The 19,635-nt window shown below is 32.2% G+C and overlaps 1 protein-coding gene and 1 long non-coding RNA gene across 2 annotated transcripts; both read left to right on the top strand.

The window, feature by feature from the left end:
• Positions 1-7,109: 7,109 nt before the first annotated feature.
• Positions 7,110-8,398, top strand: LOC131875507 (early nodulin-75-like). The gene is made up of 2 exons (XM_059220018.1): positions 7,110-7,918; positions 8,035-8,398. Exon 1 carries the CDS (start codon positions 7,126-7,128, stop codon positions 7,882-7,884), a length of 759 nt encoding a protein of 252 aa, XP_059076001.1. The 5' UTR covers positions 7,110-7,125; the 3' UTR covers positions 7,885-7,918; positions 8,035-8,398.
• A 9,890-nt stretch (positions 8,399-18,288) lies between these two features.
• LOC131855977 (uncharacterized) lies at positions 18,289-19,341 on the top strand. The gene is made up of 2 exons (XR_009372366.1): positions 18,289-19,026; positions 19,144-19,341. It is a non-coding gene; the product is annotated as an uncharacterized LOC131855977 (long non-coding RNA).
• Positions 19,342-19,635: the final 294 nt, after the last annotated feature.

Genomic DNA, 19,635 nt, shown 5'->3' with positions numbered 1-19,635 from the left:
TAGAAGCATAAATCCATTGGTTGGTAATGGAGGATCGAATGAGAAAGGAAAAGAGAAGGTTAAAGAAATTTGGCAAGATCATACCCAGAGATGGGTCAAGAAGTCAGAAGAACAATCATAAGATAGAAATGCACTGGTTACTCAACCGACAGAGGAGGTTGCTCTTGCACCGGCAGGTAGCTCATTTGGTTACTAAGGTAGATGCCTTAGGGGTAGGAAAATTCATGAAGATGTTGCATATTCCCCTGGAAGAGGATCTGGAAGATGTTCCAGACATTGGAGATTCTTATCTGGCATGGAGATGTTTGATCGAGATCCGGTATCTTCCACTGGAAGTCATTGATGTCAATGAAAGATTAGGGTTTCTTAGAGGATAAAAGGTCAAATTCACTTCATTTATGATCACTTTTCATTTAGAGTGATTCAGAGGAATTCTAAGGTGAATTAGTGCGATCGATATCATCTTGAGTGATTTCATGAGTGATTGGAAAAGGTCTTTTAGGATTTTTCACTAGCAGCTATTCATAGGTATTTATCTTCAATCATGGAAGCAAGATCATCATCTGTACCTATCTTTGCTACAAATCTGACTTTTGTTGAGATCAAGGACCATCCCAGGCCGATTTTCAAGCGATATCCGCATGTTGCTACCCTGGACGATTCGGTTGGAGCTTTTTCCCATGTCTCGAAAGGAGTCGTGTATGTCGAAGATGTAAGAGGTTATATTCACTGTCATACTGAGGATTTAGGAATGATTGATATTAAGAGAATGTACATGAATGAGATAATGGGAGATTCTAGAAAGATTAAGCTCAAATACGAGCATATTGTGGATTTAGGGTTTATCGGCATTCTGGATATTCCAGAATTGGAAGAGGAAATTGTTAGGTATGTTTGAGAAGAGTGCATGGAGAGTTTATCTGGTTGGATATACTGTATAAGATTACAAAGGAGGCCATCAAGGTAATCATCGATTTACCACATGTTGGACAATGTCCGGAGAAGAAAGTTTCAAATGATCAGGTCAACAAGATTACCGATACAACATCAAACAAGTGGTCAATGAGGATTAGTACTATCACCGATATAGACATTAGATTCGGAAGCATGATCATCAGTTACAAGGTAACACAATGAAACTGATTGAGTTCTGTTTCTAGCTCTTGCATTTATGCAGCTCATAAAATGATGAGGGAGAATGATAAGTTAGATCTATGTGGTTGGATGTTGGATGAATTGTTGATTAGCCTATGAAAGATTAAAGGAGAAAAGAAAGGAACATTCTAGTATGGTAACCTAATTGTCTGTTTAAGGCTATTTTTCATCAATGAGCCTCCCAGTTTTGGGAAGAGATAATGGGAATTCAATATCCCAGTAGGGAGGCAACTAAAATAGTCAATTGCTACATTGGGTAGTCAAAGAGATGACAAAGTGTGGGGTTACTTTAAAGCATTTGAAAAGGCTATGAATTCTAGGATAAGGGTTCCAAAGGACATTGTTGAGAAGTACTCAACCGACATATGCTTCATGGTCTGTGGAATGTCAACAGCCTTCGGAATATCCGGAGGCTTGTCCTTCTCTCCCATGGGACCAACTCCTTTGATCTGGTCGCTCCCACCATTGGAACCAGAGTTCCTGCCTTTCAGAGAATTTGAATTTTGAATTCTCCCATTACTGCTTGTTACTCCTACCATTGGTGGCATGCTTTTAATAGTTTGTTGCATTGTTGCTAATAGGAGTTGCCCCTCTTAAACTCAAAGGAAGATTGTATTTTACCTCATTGTCTCTGATTGTTGGAATGGTTGTCACTGCTCTTAGGGAAAACAAGGTCAGATTCGAAGAATCAATCACAGTGAAAAACCTGTTTACTAGTAGTCCTTTAATGAATGGAGCTTCTTCCCATCAAGTCTTGAGGAGCAGGAGGAATTGCTTATGCCTAAACCACATTGATTCAAATTTAAATGATGGTCTATGTTGTTTATTCCTTGCATCCTCAGTAAAGTTGGATATTATACCATAATGGTTTGAGCCTGTGAAGGGCAGTATTTCAAATGAAATGTTGAAGTTTTCAAAGATGCAATTAGGTGATACCAAGAATCTATCCAACCTTTTTCTATTTGTGAAAAATCTCTTGTATGATCTGTCCATGTATACTTCCTATTTGTAGGTAATATATCAACCAAGGAATTATTGTTTATAAAGGAGGCAAACTCAAACATGACCCATTGAGGGGGTATGATGCCCCCTTTCTTTTCCTCCAATGAAGTAACTACATTTAAGTCTCTTGCAAGAATAAATTTTCCTTCCTCTAGCTGGGATATAAGATTTTTGATAATTCCTCCGATAGGTGTGTCTTATCCTAAGTAGTAGTAGGTCCATAATTGTTATGCCAAAAGATATTGTTGAAATGACCACCGTTACCAAAATCTAATATTTTTCAATTATAGTTTGTTCTATTCTTATTTGATGGGGGTTCCACAAAGTAGCCAAACCTCTTGAAGTTCCCATTGATGGGGAGAAAACATATTCCCATTTTTTCTATTTGGAGAAAATTGATTGATTGGATTCTTTTGATAGCTTAGTTTCTTGAATGAGGATAATGTTTGCCCCAAAAGAATCAATTTGAGGCTTGATGGAGTTTATCTTAACATTCCATGAGAGGATTTTCAATAGTTACAAGAAGAGCAACATGCTCTTCTTGGTCTTTGTGACTTGTTATGTATGTATGTATGTATGTATATTGATGTATATAGATATGTATACATATATATATGTATATATGTGTATATATATGTATATGTATATATATATATATATACATATACATACATATATATATATGTATATATATATATATATACATATACATATATATATATATATATATGTATATATATATATATATATATATATATATATATACATGTATATGTATATGTATATACATATACATATATATACATATATACATATATACATAGACATGTATATGTACATATATACATACATGTATATGTATATATATACATACATTTATATGTATATGTATATGTATATACATATACATATACATGTATATATACATATGTATATATACATGTATGTATAGATATATATATATATATATACATGTATATGTATATATATATACATCTACATGTATATATATATACATGTATATATATATATACAGCTACATGTATATATATATATACATGTAGCTGTATATATATATATACATGTATATATATATACATGTAGATGTATATATATATACATACATGTATACATATGTAGATGTATATATATACATGTATATGTATATATATACATACATGTATACATATATCTATACATATATATACACACACATATATATATATACATATACATATACATATATATATGTATATGTATATGTATATGTATATGTATACATATATATACACACATATATATATATACATATACATATACATATATATATATGTATATGTGCGTGTGTATATATATGTATACATATATGTATAGATATATGTATACATGTATGTATATATATACATATACATGTGTATATATACATATACATGTATATACATGTATATACATATACATATACATGTATATATACATATATACATATACATATACATATACATGTATATACATGTATATGTATATGTATATACATATATACACATGTATATGTATATATACACATGTATATGTATATATATACATATACATACATATATACATACATGTATATGTATATGTATATATATATGTATATATATACATATACATATACATATACATATACATATACATATACATATACATATACATGCATGTATATATGCATGTATATGTATATATGTATATGTATATACATATATACATATACATACATATATATGTATATGTATATGTATATGTATACATATACATATACATATACATATACATATACATATACATGTATGTATATATATGTATATATATGTATATATACATATATATACATATATACATACATGTATATATATGTGTGTGTGTGTGTATTATTACAATTAAAATAATAATACAATATTTATAAATTAATATAATAATTTAAAAATAATGATATAATAATATAATAAGATGGTAAATATTATTTTTTTTAATAATAGATTATTATTGTAATTATTATTTCTATCATTAAATTATTATTTTATAATAATTAATATTATATTACTATTATATTATCTTCAATTATATTAAATATAAAATGTATAAAAAATTAAATAGTTTATATTCAACAGTAAAAAGTAATGTTTTAAAATTTTCATGTATGCTTGTTAAAAATAATTTTTCCATCATTAAATTATGAAGTTATTGTAATGTCTCTCCTTTTTAATTATTGGTTTAAATTAAAATAGATGACCATATTATTATTAATTATATTAATCAATTTAAATTTATATTCATCTATTTAACAAGAAGCAGGGTAACAAGTTTTATAAGAACTCGACATGTTCTTTGAAATAATAAAATTATATATTTATACTTTTAGTCAACAAAGCCTACACATAGGCATTTATTTAATAATAGTTACTGGTTGGTTGTTTACTTTTCAATGATGGTGGCGAAGATATTGATGAATGGGAGGTTCGTAGTGCAAAAATTAGTAAAACATTTCTTGACATAAAATACTTATGGCTAAAACTAATCCTTTGTGAATGAAAACTGATGGACTCAGAACAACAAAATAAAATAATATATAGAAAGAGAATCAACGGTTCTAAATTCTGTAATCATCTTGCATGATCCTTTGTAAATATCAACCTTCAATTTCAAAACTCAACAATTTTTCTCAAATAAGTAATGCCTTTAGCATCAATATGTGCTACCATAGAAACAGGTGATAAATGATACTATTCAAATACATGGCAGTAAAAATGATTGTGTGAGATCATTTTTATGGAGTATCTCAACCATTGATCATTTCCTTGGTTGGTCAAGCCATCAATTTTGAGGAACACATTTTACGAAAAAGGAATAAGTATAGTGTTTTATTCGACAATCACATATTGTCAAAGAAACACAAATGGATACAAATTGGTGACATGTAACATGACAAATAGAAATCGGTGATAGTATGAATACATTAAATTGTTTCAATCATCTTGCATCTCTTTTGCAACACTGTCTATCATTAGATGAAAAAAATTGGTCTTTTCTTTCAACTATTGAGTCCTCTCCCTTAAATGATCTATCAATTGACCTCCTTGACAAATGTATGATAAAAATAATAGACTACATTTTTTCTAATTGACCTTCCCCAACCTCTTGAACATACCCATTGTACACCAAGATGCAATAGGTAGTTTTAATTTTATAGGAAGAAAAGAATCTACGATGACCATTCCTATTATGGTGGCTTGAAAATGACCTTCCACAATCTCTTCAACATGCCCATTGCACACCAAGATGCGATAGGTAGTTTTAATTTTATAGGAAGAAAAGAATCTATGATGCCCATTCCTATTATGGTGGCTTGGAAATTACCTTCCACAACCTCTTCAACATACCCACCAAGATGCAATAAGTAGTTTCAATTTTATAAAGAAACCTCTTCAACATATCCATTGCACACCAAGATTCCATAAATAGTTTAATTTTATAAGAAGTAAAGTTGCCCATTCCTATAATGGTGGCTTGAAAATAGGGTAAGTATCTATTTGAAGTTGAACAAATAATATATTACAAACGCATTGATAATTGTTTTGCACGGGCCGTTGTTTGTGGAAAGTGCCGCATTGCGTTCCCAATCTCAAACGTTGGCGTTTTCCTCCGATTTTGCTATTTCACTTTTTACACATCGCTTTGGTTGAATTATAAACACACATTCCTCCCCTTTGTGCTCAAAACATGTTATCCTCGCCCAAAAGTCTCAGACTACTAATTTCTACGCTTTTCGAAACAGCATAAATATTTTTTCACATACGAAATGTACTGTTTTGGCAGTACAATTGGAAAAATGTCAAGCTTGTAGACGCAAATCTTGACTTTCAAGTCACTCACGACGCAAAGAACGTCGCAAGCTGTCCTCTTATAATGTGCATGTCCACATCGTCATTTGGTGCCTGTGAATCGGGACTTTATATAGTATTACCATTGGTTGTGTATAAAGAGTCATCATCTTTTTAATAAATAATCATTTCCATCTTCACTTTTCAAAACATATCAACTATGGCGGTGGCTCTTGGTTACTCCCTTTTAACTATCATCTTCTTGATGTGTAACCCAATATGTTCATAGGATATAAGATTGTGTTATAGATTGTGTTTAGAAAATCTTATTGTGAATGAATTCAATGTATTAGTAAGTTTAATGTAACTTATGATTTCATACTAAAATAAAATATAAATGATATATAATAATGGTTAGAAATCTATTTCAAACTTACAAGTTCAAATTAATTATTTCAAGAGACATTTCGACTCACTTCTCTCTTTTCAAAATATATATCTTCAATATAGGCGGGAGTGGATTTTTATCTATCAAAAATTGTGTACTCCTTTATCACATGTAAACAGATGGCATGCTGTGTACATGGTCGAATATATGTGCAGAAACATATTCGGACAATGTCTCTGTGTCAGAATTTACTTTAAATGACCGCACATTAAATGTTTCTGAACGGCATTGTAGGCGCCTCCAGCCCCTTTGCATTCACATTGCTAAATGCTTGCTTTATACACCTTCTCTGTTATCTTTTTCCTTCTCTTTAAGCTTAATGTAATTTCAAACTGTGTAAGTTGCAATTTTGGTTTTTCTAGTAAAGCTAGTACGATGCAGACTCAATTTTCTTGCGCCATTGAAAACCCGTCAAGTTGGTGGATCCTCTGCGACAAACAAATCTCGTCTTTCCTGTCATTCGTGACACGTCAAAAGATGTCCTCTTATTTATTTATTTGCTGAGGCCAAAAGTTGCAAAAAAATGTACAGTTAAAGCATTATTGCGTAGCATGTGCGAACTGGACCTTTCTACAGAATTTTCTGTCACCTGGGTGTCTATAAATACTCTTCATCCTTCTACCATTTCATCCAACCAGTTTCTCTTTTGGATAGATAGCAGCAATGGCTTTCGCTCTTCATCATTTTCTTTTACCTGTCATCTTGTTGGGATTTGTCTCTGTGTCCTTATCCGAGGGTCCATTCCCTCCATCTCACCACAATGAAAAGCCTCCACCAGAATCTCGCCCTCCTACGCTTCCACTGCCACTTCACAAGCCAGAACCACGCTATCCTTCTCCCTTTGTTCCGAAGCCTCCACCACTTCATAAGCCCCCATTTGAAGGGAAAACTCCCATGAAAGATGCTCGCCCTCCTACACTTCCAAAGCCACAACCACAACCACACCACCCTGCTCCTTTTATTCCAAAGCCACCTCCCCTTCACAAGCCCCCATTTGAAGGAAAACCTCCCATGAAAGATGGTCACCCTCCCACGCTCCCAAAGCCACAGCCACACCACCCTTCTCCCTTTGTTGCAAAGCCACCACCCTTTCACAAGCCTCCATTTGAAAAGAAACCTCCCATGAAAGATGGCCACTACTCTTCTCTTGCTGGTGCTCATGAATCTCCCCCCCTTCCCAAAGTCAAACCACCTGTCATTCCCAAGCCTCCACCAGTGCATGGAAAGGTACCTCCTCATAACGTCAATGAGTACTCCACTTCTTTCTCCCATGAAAAGCCTCATCCTCCATTTCACAAGCCAGGTTCACCCATCTTCAATCCCCATGGCCAACCCCATCCTCCCTTGAAGAAATCTCCTCCCAAGCCAGTAGTAAAGCCTCCACCAAAGAAAGGGCACTACAATCCTCCTCTGATGCATTAGTCTCCTCCACCTCATCCTACTCATTAGATATTTTGTAAGTTCACTATTGTATTTTTACTCACTTTACATTTCCATCTCTTGCATATTCGTGCTATTGAATAGGAGCTAGCTAGGCTGCTTGAGTAATTAAACTTTTTGTTTATGTTGCAGATAAGCCTTTAGATCATAACTAAAGGATAGCTGGTCTAAATTCTACTGAAGAATAATACTAGTAATAGATTTTGGTTGCGCCGATGAGAAAGATTCTGGGAGACATGAACTCTTTACTCAGAAATGTTGTTATCGGTGAACTTCAGAAGCAGCGGCTTCTATAGATATTATCGTATTGTAATGTTATATATAGTTTTATATAATAGTAATGAATCGTGTTCGATTCATGTTAGCTATATTCGTTACTCTATACGGTTTTTGACAACTACACTTTCTTTTGTTGACAAGTTAATCTTCTCTATATTTTATTTTTCATTTACGTTTCACTTACGAATAAAAATATATTTGATGGATATTTTGATTAGGATTAAGTGTTACAGGTGTCTCAATTTTTTCATTTACGTTTCACTTACCAATAAAAATATATTTGATGGATATTTTGATTAGGATTAAGTGTTACATGTGTTTCCATTCGTTTTAACAAATGTTGTAGTTTATAATTGACAAAATGACTCTGATAAAAATCTTCGCAAATTACAGATGCTAAGCTTGCCTACAAACCTGAAAGTTGCACATAAAAATGATTTGGGTAGAATTTATCTTTGGGAATTTGTTAATCTTGATCTATGACAATTAACAAGTACCATTTAGAAACTACTTTATGGAGTTTTTTAAGGCAAGGTCCACTTTTTTCTTAATTGAATGTTGATATAAATAGATAATATAATGGAGACAATCTTGGAATCACAATTCAGTCACAGAGAAAGCTAGAGAAAGCTCTAGGTTCATTTTTTATGTAGTAAACGAGTTAGGGTTAGTAATTTATTATAATTTAGTGGTCAGTGAAACATTTCATGTTCTAAAGTAAAATTATAATAGCTAGTTGTAAGGAAGAACATATCTAAAACTTGAATTTAACTTACTAGAGCTAAAGCTACATATGAAAATAGTAGATTGAGGATCAAAATTGGTCCCTTGGAATAACTATAGTTAGGATCATGTTAGACTTGGGTTATGTGTCATATTTCAATATAAATTATTTCATTTGTACACTTTTCATTGCATAAAGTGTATATCTTAGTCAAAGTAGGCTCAAAAAAAAAGAGAAAATGCAAGATATAATATAATTTTCAGCACTATACATAGTAACACATAGGATAATTATAATTAAATAGGGTATATAATATTTCATAATTACAAAAACAAGAAATGACAATGACAACAACCTCATCATGAGTGAATGTGTGAGATAAATTACAAACATGATAGAGAAAATTAAGAAAGATATATTATAAAGGAATTGTTCAAATAAAACTTTCAGATTGGAGACTTGGTCCTTATGTGAATTCAAATGATAAAAATGAGTTTGATTCGATCATAACTATTTCCTACTATGATTCTCATATATTTAACTAATCCACTTTCAAAAACTAGTTAAAGATCTAATAAAAATTATGCATTTGAAATGATATTAGTATTGATTTTCATATGTAATGGTTTCGTTGCTCATTGATCTTTATTTTCATTGTCCTTTATTTCATAATCATTGTGACATTCTACACACACACACACACACACACACACACACACACACACACACACACACACACACACACACACACACACACACACACACACACATGCACTTTGATGATCACATCCTTAAATATTTCCTTTTTGCATGTTCACGCTTATCTATAATCATTATAATACTTTGACAAACACCTTACATTTATACATAATCCAAATTATGTTGGAGAGAATTATACATCCCTTTTCCATTTAATATTTTATTGCCATCTTCACATGTGGGGGGCATAAAGTGTTCGCTTTAATTCTTTTTCTTATTGCATGATCTTGCCTATTAGGACATCATTTCTAGTATTATCTTTCTCACATATATATAATGTTATTGCAAAAAATTAAACCAATTCATTCTAGTATAGAGAATTGATCATTTTTCCTTTATTATCAAACCTTCCCTCTTATTTAGCTAGGGGCATTGAGCCTTCCCATTTAGGAGCATTACCTTTTTCTCTTTATTACATTAGGGATCAGACAAACCTTTCCACTTACAAAATCCATGCTTCCTCCTCACATTTTGTGCCTTCGTAGACTTATATTTTTCACGAGTATTAACCCTATCCTTTATATGGGTTTTGTTTCTTTATCTTAAATTCATGTCATGATTATGCTTACATTGTTTTTTTTTTAATTGAGGATCACACCTTGTCCCTTGTTCCTTTGTGAGACAATATTATTGTTTACTAATCCTATCTCTAGCATATTTTCTTACATAATATATTATTTACAACCATTGTTATACTTGGTCAACTAATTACATGTTTTCATGATTATATGCTTAAATTAAATATAATTTTCATGTATGATTTTTCCTTGTATTAACAATTTCTTGTATCTTATGAATGCAACCATTTTTTCTAGGTGATGTCACTAATATTTCATCATTAGATATCCAAATAGTTATAGGTTCTTATAGTGACTCACCTTATCATACATGCACATGAGGTGACCCACTTGATAAATTACTATTTATGGACCATATTATGCTATCCTTGGATTGTTTAGATATTTATTTTAAATACATCTTTCTGAGTGTTACATTCTATTAGATGCATGATAATTATAGATTTCATATTTATCTCAAATTTGGGTAAAATGTAATGGTGAAATTTAGATACACATGCTACTCTTATTTAGTTTGGTTCTTATTTTCAAGGGATTTCTTTAATAAATAAACTTATTACTAAATGTCACAATTTTGTTCAAACTTAGGTCCCTTCTAACATTCTTCCTACTTACCTATTCTCACACACACCTGCACACACTTTTATACAATACAAGTGAGTACACATCTTGATGCATATATTTCTATTTGTAAGAATTGACCTTCTCCTCTAGCATAACTTTATGCATTTTTATTGACTTCTTTCCATTGAACTTATTATTGGCCAGTGAGGGCCACACCACCATCCATTGCCCATGGTATAACTGTATAGAAATGAAGGACAAAAGTTAGGTCAAAATTGTTCATTTAAAAAAATAAAAATTAGCTAAACCTAAACTTCAAAAAGTAATTCAAGAAGCCTACACTCAAAATAGTTTCATAGATACTAAGTGTTAGTGGGAAAATTTATCAAGAACAACTACAAAAGATATGGTTAATTCCTCCTAAAGGATGGGTGGCGTTGGATTTTATTACAAACCTAAAAATGAGATAAAAATTGTGCACATAGAAATCTACATTTAATAAAACATTTTTAGTACTGCATGCTATTGTTTGAGAGGTATGATTTATAAGGCATTGTGGAAATAAAATTAACAAAAAGAAAAAAGTGTAAAATAACATACATGCCTAATGTCTAGATTATTTATCTCAACAAATTAACCCCAATGTGATGCAATACAATGAAAATTATAATAGTGTGGTAGATATCTTATGCATAACTTAAAGATTCACATGACCATACATATTCATGAATGCCATAAGGTAGGTATGTCCATATATTTATACCATATACTCTTTATATATTCTTTACTATTTATTGATATAAAAATCACATATGATTTGTAGCATCTATTTCATATGTTTATATTTCTTCATATTCAAACATCATATCTTTCTTGCGATAAGACTACATGCTTTATGTATTTCACCTATTGTATAGATGTGTCCCATCTATCATTATTTCTATTCATTGTTATGTAACTAGGGATATGATATTATAAGTATTTAAGTGGATGGAAATATCAATATGTGGCACACATTCCTCTGGATAGTTATATTGGGTCATGTGAATAATTTATTTAATTAATTATATTAGCAGTTGAGTAAGCCTTCATTAGGATCTACCCTTCCATTTTATTATTAGGAAGAGGTATATATAAAGGAAGGTGATTATTATTGTGAGATGTGTGTGAAGTATGATATTGCATTTGAGATCTCTTAGAGATATAGCATGGAGTGGCTTATACCATATGAATTATTGTATGGTGTCACTCTACCTCAAGGGTTTATTATACTTTTGTGTATATTGGATATTAGGGTATCTTGGCCCACAAACATCTCTTGTGTTGTGTGATATATCTTTTGTAATACATTATGTCTATTATTATATGTATGGTTCATATCAAGTGGTATCAATGCAATGAAACCAACAAGATGTGTGGTTACATGATATTATATGTAATCAACAAGGAAATAGGTATGGACATACATGAAATAAAAGAAACAATTTACCAATTAGTGGTATAACAAAAGTAATGGCTACTCATGGAAACAAACGAGGACTTAATATGCTAAGAAATAGAAACAAATGGGTCCAAAAAAAATTGGATCATAGATGGAATCCTAAAATTATCAAGAAAAATGCACAACAAGAATTAATTGTGGATGGTTAGAAATTTGTCATGATATCATATTTATAATAACTTGTGATAGTCATACTCTTTTGAATCTTCTCATGTTCTTTGGATGAAACATGTCAAGGAGGGATGATATGCTATGTAACTATAGATATGATATTATAAGTATTTAAGTGGAAGGAGATACCGACATATGGCACACATCCCTTAGGTTATTTACACTAGGTCCTATGAATAATTTTTTAATAAACTATATATATAGATGAGTAGGCCTTCATTAGGATTTACCCTTCCATTGTATTATTAGGAGGTATATATAAAATAAGGTGATTATCATTGTGATATAAGTGTGGAGTATGATACTTTATTTGGGATCTCTTGGAGATATAGAATGTAGTAGCTTATTACATAAGGAGTATTGTATGGTGTTACCCTACCTCAAGGGTTTTCTATATTCCTACATATGTTGGATATTAGGTCATCTCGGCCCATAAGAATATCTTATTTATGTGATATATATCTTCTTCAGTATATTATGTCTATTATTATATGGTCATTAATATGATATATACTTTAAAATGTACCATTTAATTCTATATTTGAGCACAATAAACTTCCAATAATTGTCTCAACAATTGCCTTCCACAAAAAAAATTCAAACTATGAATAACAGAAATATTTGAAATAGTACAAGTTGTAGATAATGAAAAATAATAAATTAAACCTTAAACATAAATGATGCAACAATGTTGATGTAGGCCCTAATAATGGCTCTAGCTGAGGATGGCCTCTTGTGGGCACTATGAGAATCTATAAAATTCTAGTTAGATTAAAAAATTGAAATAACAAAACATGAAATGGTATAGGAATGAAACAAAAAGCAACATGAATATATATACAAAACAATGTTTCTAATCAATTGACATGACAACACATACAACAAAAAGAGGAGTGCGAGTTAAAATTTTAATATATAGAAGATGGATGGAGCTACTTGCCTCTATCAAACATCATGTTGTTCAAGAAGAATATATTAACCTCCATTAACCTAAAGCTACCATTTTCTTCATGCATTTGCAACTAATGTGGACCCTTTTTCACATGTAGAAACTTGTGATCTTCTAAGATAGTGAAAACCAACTCCAGCATCAATCTTTCCATTGCATGGAAACCATATAATTTAAGCTATCACATTGCATTGTATTACATCATTTATTTCTATAGTAGATAATGACACAACTTGAAAACCTAAATTAACCCCGAAAGAAAGCATGGTAATTTCGTACTTCTTAACCTATTTAATTTAATTGAGAAAAAAGATGAAATACATTCAATTCACAATGTAATGATAAATATAACTCATAATCCTACCAACTAGAAAAAGGAAAATCATTCTTATGGAAATCAGATTAATTTTTTTGAAGATTTGACATATACAAAGCTTTAGAAATTGGTTGTTCTTCAATCTAGTATATTTGTTATTGCTCAATACCTTCACAAGATTTATTCTACTACCATGTGAAACACTTAAACATAAAAAGAGTGTCATCCATACATATTCAAGTTCTCTCATCTTAGGAAAAAAATGCAGCCAACATACCTCATTTTTACTTATTCTAATGCAATCCCCATCAATGTAAAAATTTGATCCATAAGACACTTTATGTGAAGAACTACATTCTTCAAATTGTCCTATCATTTCATCTTTATCTTGGGAACTTATTGTAACACATGTGCTGCAAACTTCAAACTTGTGGCACATTTTTCCTTCCACCTTCATGTCTACATCAACACTTTCATATGATCCTATTGAATTATAATCTACATGAGGGAGACAATAAATATATTGAACCAAGTTATATGCATTCTTATGACTACCATCCATGTAGTCATGAAGGGAAAGTTCTTCAATTAAAAAGTTATTTATTGCACTAACACTTGTTTTCAAAAATACTATAACAAAGTTTATCCATCTATAAGTCATCCCCACTTGAGGAAGGATAGAATCCTTAAAACTAGCAATTGCATTTTTGGTGTGCAATGGTTATGCCGAAGAGGTTTGGAAGGTTCGTTAAGGAAAACTTGGTTTTAATTTTTACATATATGTGTAGTATATGAGGTTAATTAGTAGGTCCTTTAACAAATGATGATTTTTTGCAAGGGATAAATAGAGTTGAGAAGAGTGAGAAAGAGAGAGGGGGTAAGAAAATAGAGATAGATATGGAGGTAGAGATTGAGTGGAGGAGAAGAGTGATATGACAAGGAGAGAGAGAGAGAGAGAGAGAGAGAGAGAGAGAGAGAGAGAGAGAGAGAGAGAGAGAGAGAGAGAGAGAGAGAGAGAGAGATAAATAGGTGAAGGGTTATGGATATAGTGGTCTAGAAAGAGGGAGAGAGAGGGACATAGATGGATGGCTAGATAGAGGGAGACTGGTCTCTAAGAGATAGAGGGGGAGAGAGAAAGATAGAGTACTTAGATATGAAGATAAAGTGAGAGAGGAAGAGAGAGACAAATAGATTGAGATATAAAGAGAGAGATATCGATGAAGCATGAGGTATAAATGAAGTGAGAGATGAAGAGAGATAGATGGGAGGGTGAAGGGAAGATAGCTCAATATATATAGAGGGAGAGGGACAAAGGGAGAGATATAGATAGAGGGTGATATAGAGATGTGAAGGTGGAGGTAGAGAAAGAAATGGATAAATAGAGATAGAGAGCCCTTACTTCTATGAGTGAGAGGGAGATATAGAAAAATAGAGAAAAAATATAGAATATGAAAGATGGAGTGAATGAGAGAGAGGGACAGAGTGATATAGATAGAGTGAGATATCAAGATATAGAAAGGGATGAGGACAAAGATAGAGCTAGAGAGATATGAATAAAAAGAGATAAAGAGGAGTGAGAGGGAGAGAGAGAGGGAGAGATAGGGATAAAAACAAAGAGAGATGGAAATAGAAAGGAAAGATATAAATAGATATATAAGTTTAGAGAAAGATAATAAAAATATAATAACAATGGAAAATGGAAATTGCTTTCTATGAGATATTTGAGCATATGATTGTTTATAATAACAATGATTGGTGTCCCCAAATAATACAAGTTTTGCATGAGACCGCCTGCACCATCTTTGCTCCAACAATGATTTCTTCTCTTTTGGTTTGTTTGTTATTAAGGGTTTGAAATTGGGAAAATACAATATAAGAGTCTTTGGGCTTATTGTGCTCTTGAATATACTTTTGTTTCTCTTTACTATATCTAAAACATACTTTAAGTGATTCAATTAGTGACAATTATTTCTTAGTATTAGATGTTTAATTAAAAATAATAACATTCTTCAAAAGCCAAACTACAAACAAAGTAATTAGTACATGTCTCATTAGCAATTTTTAACATTTTGAATAAAAAATGTGCTCATTTTTTTAATATTTACAGTGTGTTTTTTAAATTTTTTGTTTTATTAATTAAAAAATTGGATATATAGGAGTATCTAATGGAGAGTAAGGCCTAAATTTAATGGTTGTATGATTATATTTAGAGATTTTAATTGTAAAATTCAATCAAAATTTTGAAAAGATTTTATATAAATTGTCAAAAATTATATAAAATTATAATTTAATATAGACAAAATAATGAAATAAATAAAAACTTCCCATCCTTCTACTATAATACAAATACCAAGAAATAACATGCTTAATGAGAAGGTAAAAAATACAAAGCAACAAAATTTGTCTAAAAAAAAGTTGAAAAAAAATAGGGTTTGTGAAAGAGTGATAATATATTCTCAAACATTGTTATATTTATTTAAATAAATTCAAATATTTTATTAGATACATATAATAACATGCAATACAAATAATAAAATAATTGTGTTCCTAACAAGTTATAATTTTGTTATTGACAAATTTCGATATTTGTTATTGACAACCCATTCCATCTGTTAGTAGTACAGGTAACAGATGCCTATGGTGCATGTGATGCCATCTGTTATATTTGTAGTCTTAGATAATTATTCCATGAATTAATAGCCAATGCTGAAAAAATCTATTATTTGATTTCATCGATTCAATTTTGAAGCAGATTTTATCCTCGATAAAGACACAAGGCGGGCGGTTCTTCTAGAGCTAGAGATAAGATCTTTGTAATTTTTGCAGGCTACTTGGAGTTCCAGTGGCTTGAAGAACTTTTGTGGTTTGAATTATCATTTGCCAGTGACCTGTATTTTCATGAGTACGAACAGAAAATGGCTATGATTTGCCCTGTTTGGCTTCTGCTGTCGGGATTTAAAGTCACTGGAGTCGGTGCAGCAATGCATCTATCAGCATTTATTGATCTGCTTCACTCGATTCCATCAAATCACAATGCGTGGAGCGAGAAACTCATCTGACGGTCCAAACAACTGCAATCGTCTTGCATCGGTACTCAGGCGATATTGACCATCGATTACAAAAGTTAGTCCGTTCATTTCATATAAGGATCGCCTTCGGCGAAATTAAAGACAAAAGAGCATAATATGTCAATTAGCAAACTAATTTAGTGTCCAACTTTCTCATCACCGTCATGTGCAAATTCTATACAATCATCCTCAAATATTGGTGAATTATCCTGCTCTTTTTTTTACCTCAATTTTATTAACAGTAGGGTCAAGTTCTTTATTCTTAAACTAGAAATCATAAATGATTTCATCATTGTCATCGTCCATGGATGACTAATACAATTGAAGGTAGTTGTAAAAACTATCATATTTATCTATATTATGTCATATGATCTATCAATACCCTCATCTACCTATTTTAAAAAAGAAGTATCAGTAGATATTCTACTTGAACCACATGAAATGCTATTTCCATCACTATCTATAATACCATATTTATCACTAACGATATTCATTCTTGAAGATAATGATTTTGTACTCGAGGCATTTTATGATTGTTGAATAGTTCCCATATTAAACCTAAAATAGAATCATATACTTTAGGAACATCTCAATATAAGCAAGTATGTTAGATCTAAAGTTTTTTGAAATCTTTTAAATAAAACCATCAAACTTATGTGTAAATTCTATGCTAAATTTTAAGAAGAAAAAATGTTAAAAGAAACCATTTTTAAATTTGTTATATATGTTTTTTTTGATGGAGATCCAAACTTGCGAGCATGACAGCCCAACAAGACTTGATCTCTAGTGGACTTATTTGGAGCCATTCAATTTCACTAGTAGACCAAGGGTCCATTGACAAAATTGTTATTTTGAATTTTAAGAAGTAAAAAATTAAGATATACAATATAAATACTTCTTCAAAGGTAGCCACAAGATGGTTCGAAGACAAAAAGAATTATGAGAGATACAAAATTAAGATATACAACTAGTAAATCCTATCCGCTAAGATTTCATAAGTGTGGCGATAATCCGTGTGTAGAAAGGTCGTGTAAACATTAAAATCTTTTTGAACCAAGGGAAGCATCTCGATTTCATATGTGAAAGCTACAGGCAAGGATTCAGAATATAAGACAGTCCATTAAATGTTATCTAAACGCGGTTGTGGGCGAATCCAACCCTTTTGCGTGTTCACATGGCCAAGCGTTCACTGTCCCTTTCGTTGATTTTCTGCGGTTTCCTGCCACATGTGAGACGTCCTTTCCTTCCTCAAAAGGATACACTACTGAAATATTTCAACTCCGTAATTGATGTCCGATTAAGACAATAAATTTATCGTGCACGCGTATGTGGAAACAACTGAATTTTGTGGGGCAATATCCGATTCGTAAATCTTGACTTTCATGTCATGCACGACACGTCAACAACGGCTTCCTAATGACAACGTTTCTTACGGATCGAAAGTTAAAGAAATGAGGCAGTTGAGGATCAACATGTAGCGCGTGTGAATTGCAGGAAGTTTCTAGTGCCCTTGCCTTCACCTGGTTGTGTATAAATACCCTTCAACCCTTGCAACATTTCAACTCACCACCAGCAATGGCGATGGCTCTTCATCATTCCCTTATATTCATTGTCCTCTTGGCATTAGTCTAAGTATGTTCATCCGAGGGTCCATTCCCTCCTTCCCACCACAATGAAAAGCCTCCCCCACAAGTTCACCCTCCGCCACTTCACAAACCAGAACCACACCATCCTTCTCCCTTTGCTCCAAAGACTCCACCCCTTCACAAGCCCCCATTTGAAGGGAAACCTCCCATGAAAGGTGCTCCTCCACTTCCTAAGCCACAACCACACCCCGCTTCTCCATTTATTCCAAAGCCACCTCCACTTCCTAAGCCACAACCACACCCCGCTTCTCCATTTATTCCAAAGCCACCTCCACTTCACAAGCCTCAACCACCCCTCATTCCCAAGCCTCCACCAGTGCATGGTAAGGTGCCTCCTCATACTATCAATGAGCACCCCACTTCTTTCTCCCATGAAAAGCCTCATCCTCCTCTTACTCCTCCATTTCACAAGCCAGGCTCCCCCAGCTTCAATCCTCATGGCAAACCTCATCCTCCCTTGAAGAAATCTCCTCCTAAGCCAGTAGTAAAGCCCCCACCAAAGCATGGACACTACAATCCTCCTGCCATGCATTAGTCTCCTCCACATCATCCTACTCATTAGATATTTTGTAAGTTCACAATTCTGTTTTTACTCACTTAACATTTTCATCTTGCATATGTTTGTAATCGAACAGACTTTAGCTAGGCTGCTGACTAATTAAGTTTTCTTTTCGTTCTTGTTGCAGATAGCCATTTCGTGGAAAATATATAGATTGCAAGTAAAAGAGAGGAGGTTTAGATACTACCTATCTATAGTAGTATTACCTACTACATGTTGGTTTTGCCGACGATGGGAGACATGAATTCCTTACTCAGAAATGTTGTTGGTTTTATTTTCATGTTATAAATAGTTTTATATTATAATAATGAATCTTTTAAGGTGATTATTGCGTTAGAATGCTGATGAGTACTTTCCATACTGTTAACAAATTATTAAATACCCGTTCAATTTTATATTTGTTGTTTACATTTGAATTTTAATAAGGATTGGATGTTACATAACGTGATTATCAATTGCGGGAACGGTGAAAGTCGATTTAAACAACGTACTAATTTAGTCTTGAGAGCCCTCTCATATAGAATTTAGAATCTTTAGCTAACAAAAGCACTTTCAAGACTAATTTTCCCAACTCGCTAGTCCAATAATTTCAAATCCACATTTCATCTATAGGTTCCTC

This window comes from Cryptomeria japonica, chromosome 4 (genome assembly GCF_030272615.1).
Source record: "Cryptomeria japonica chromosome 4, Sugi_1.0, whole genome shotgun sequence".
In the NCBI taxonomy this organism is placed as follows: Eukaryota; Viridiplantae; Streptophyta; class Pinopsida; order Cupressales; family Cupressaceae; genus Cryptomeria; species Cryptomeria japonica.
This window is presented reverse-complemented; position numbering and strand designations above follow the sequence as displayed.

Excerpts from the sequence above, each read along its gene's own strand:
- LOC131875507 (XM_059220018.1), top strand. The coding sequence starts at position 7,126 with ATGGCTTTCGCTCTTCATCATTTTCTTTTACCTGTCATCTTGTTGGGA.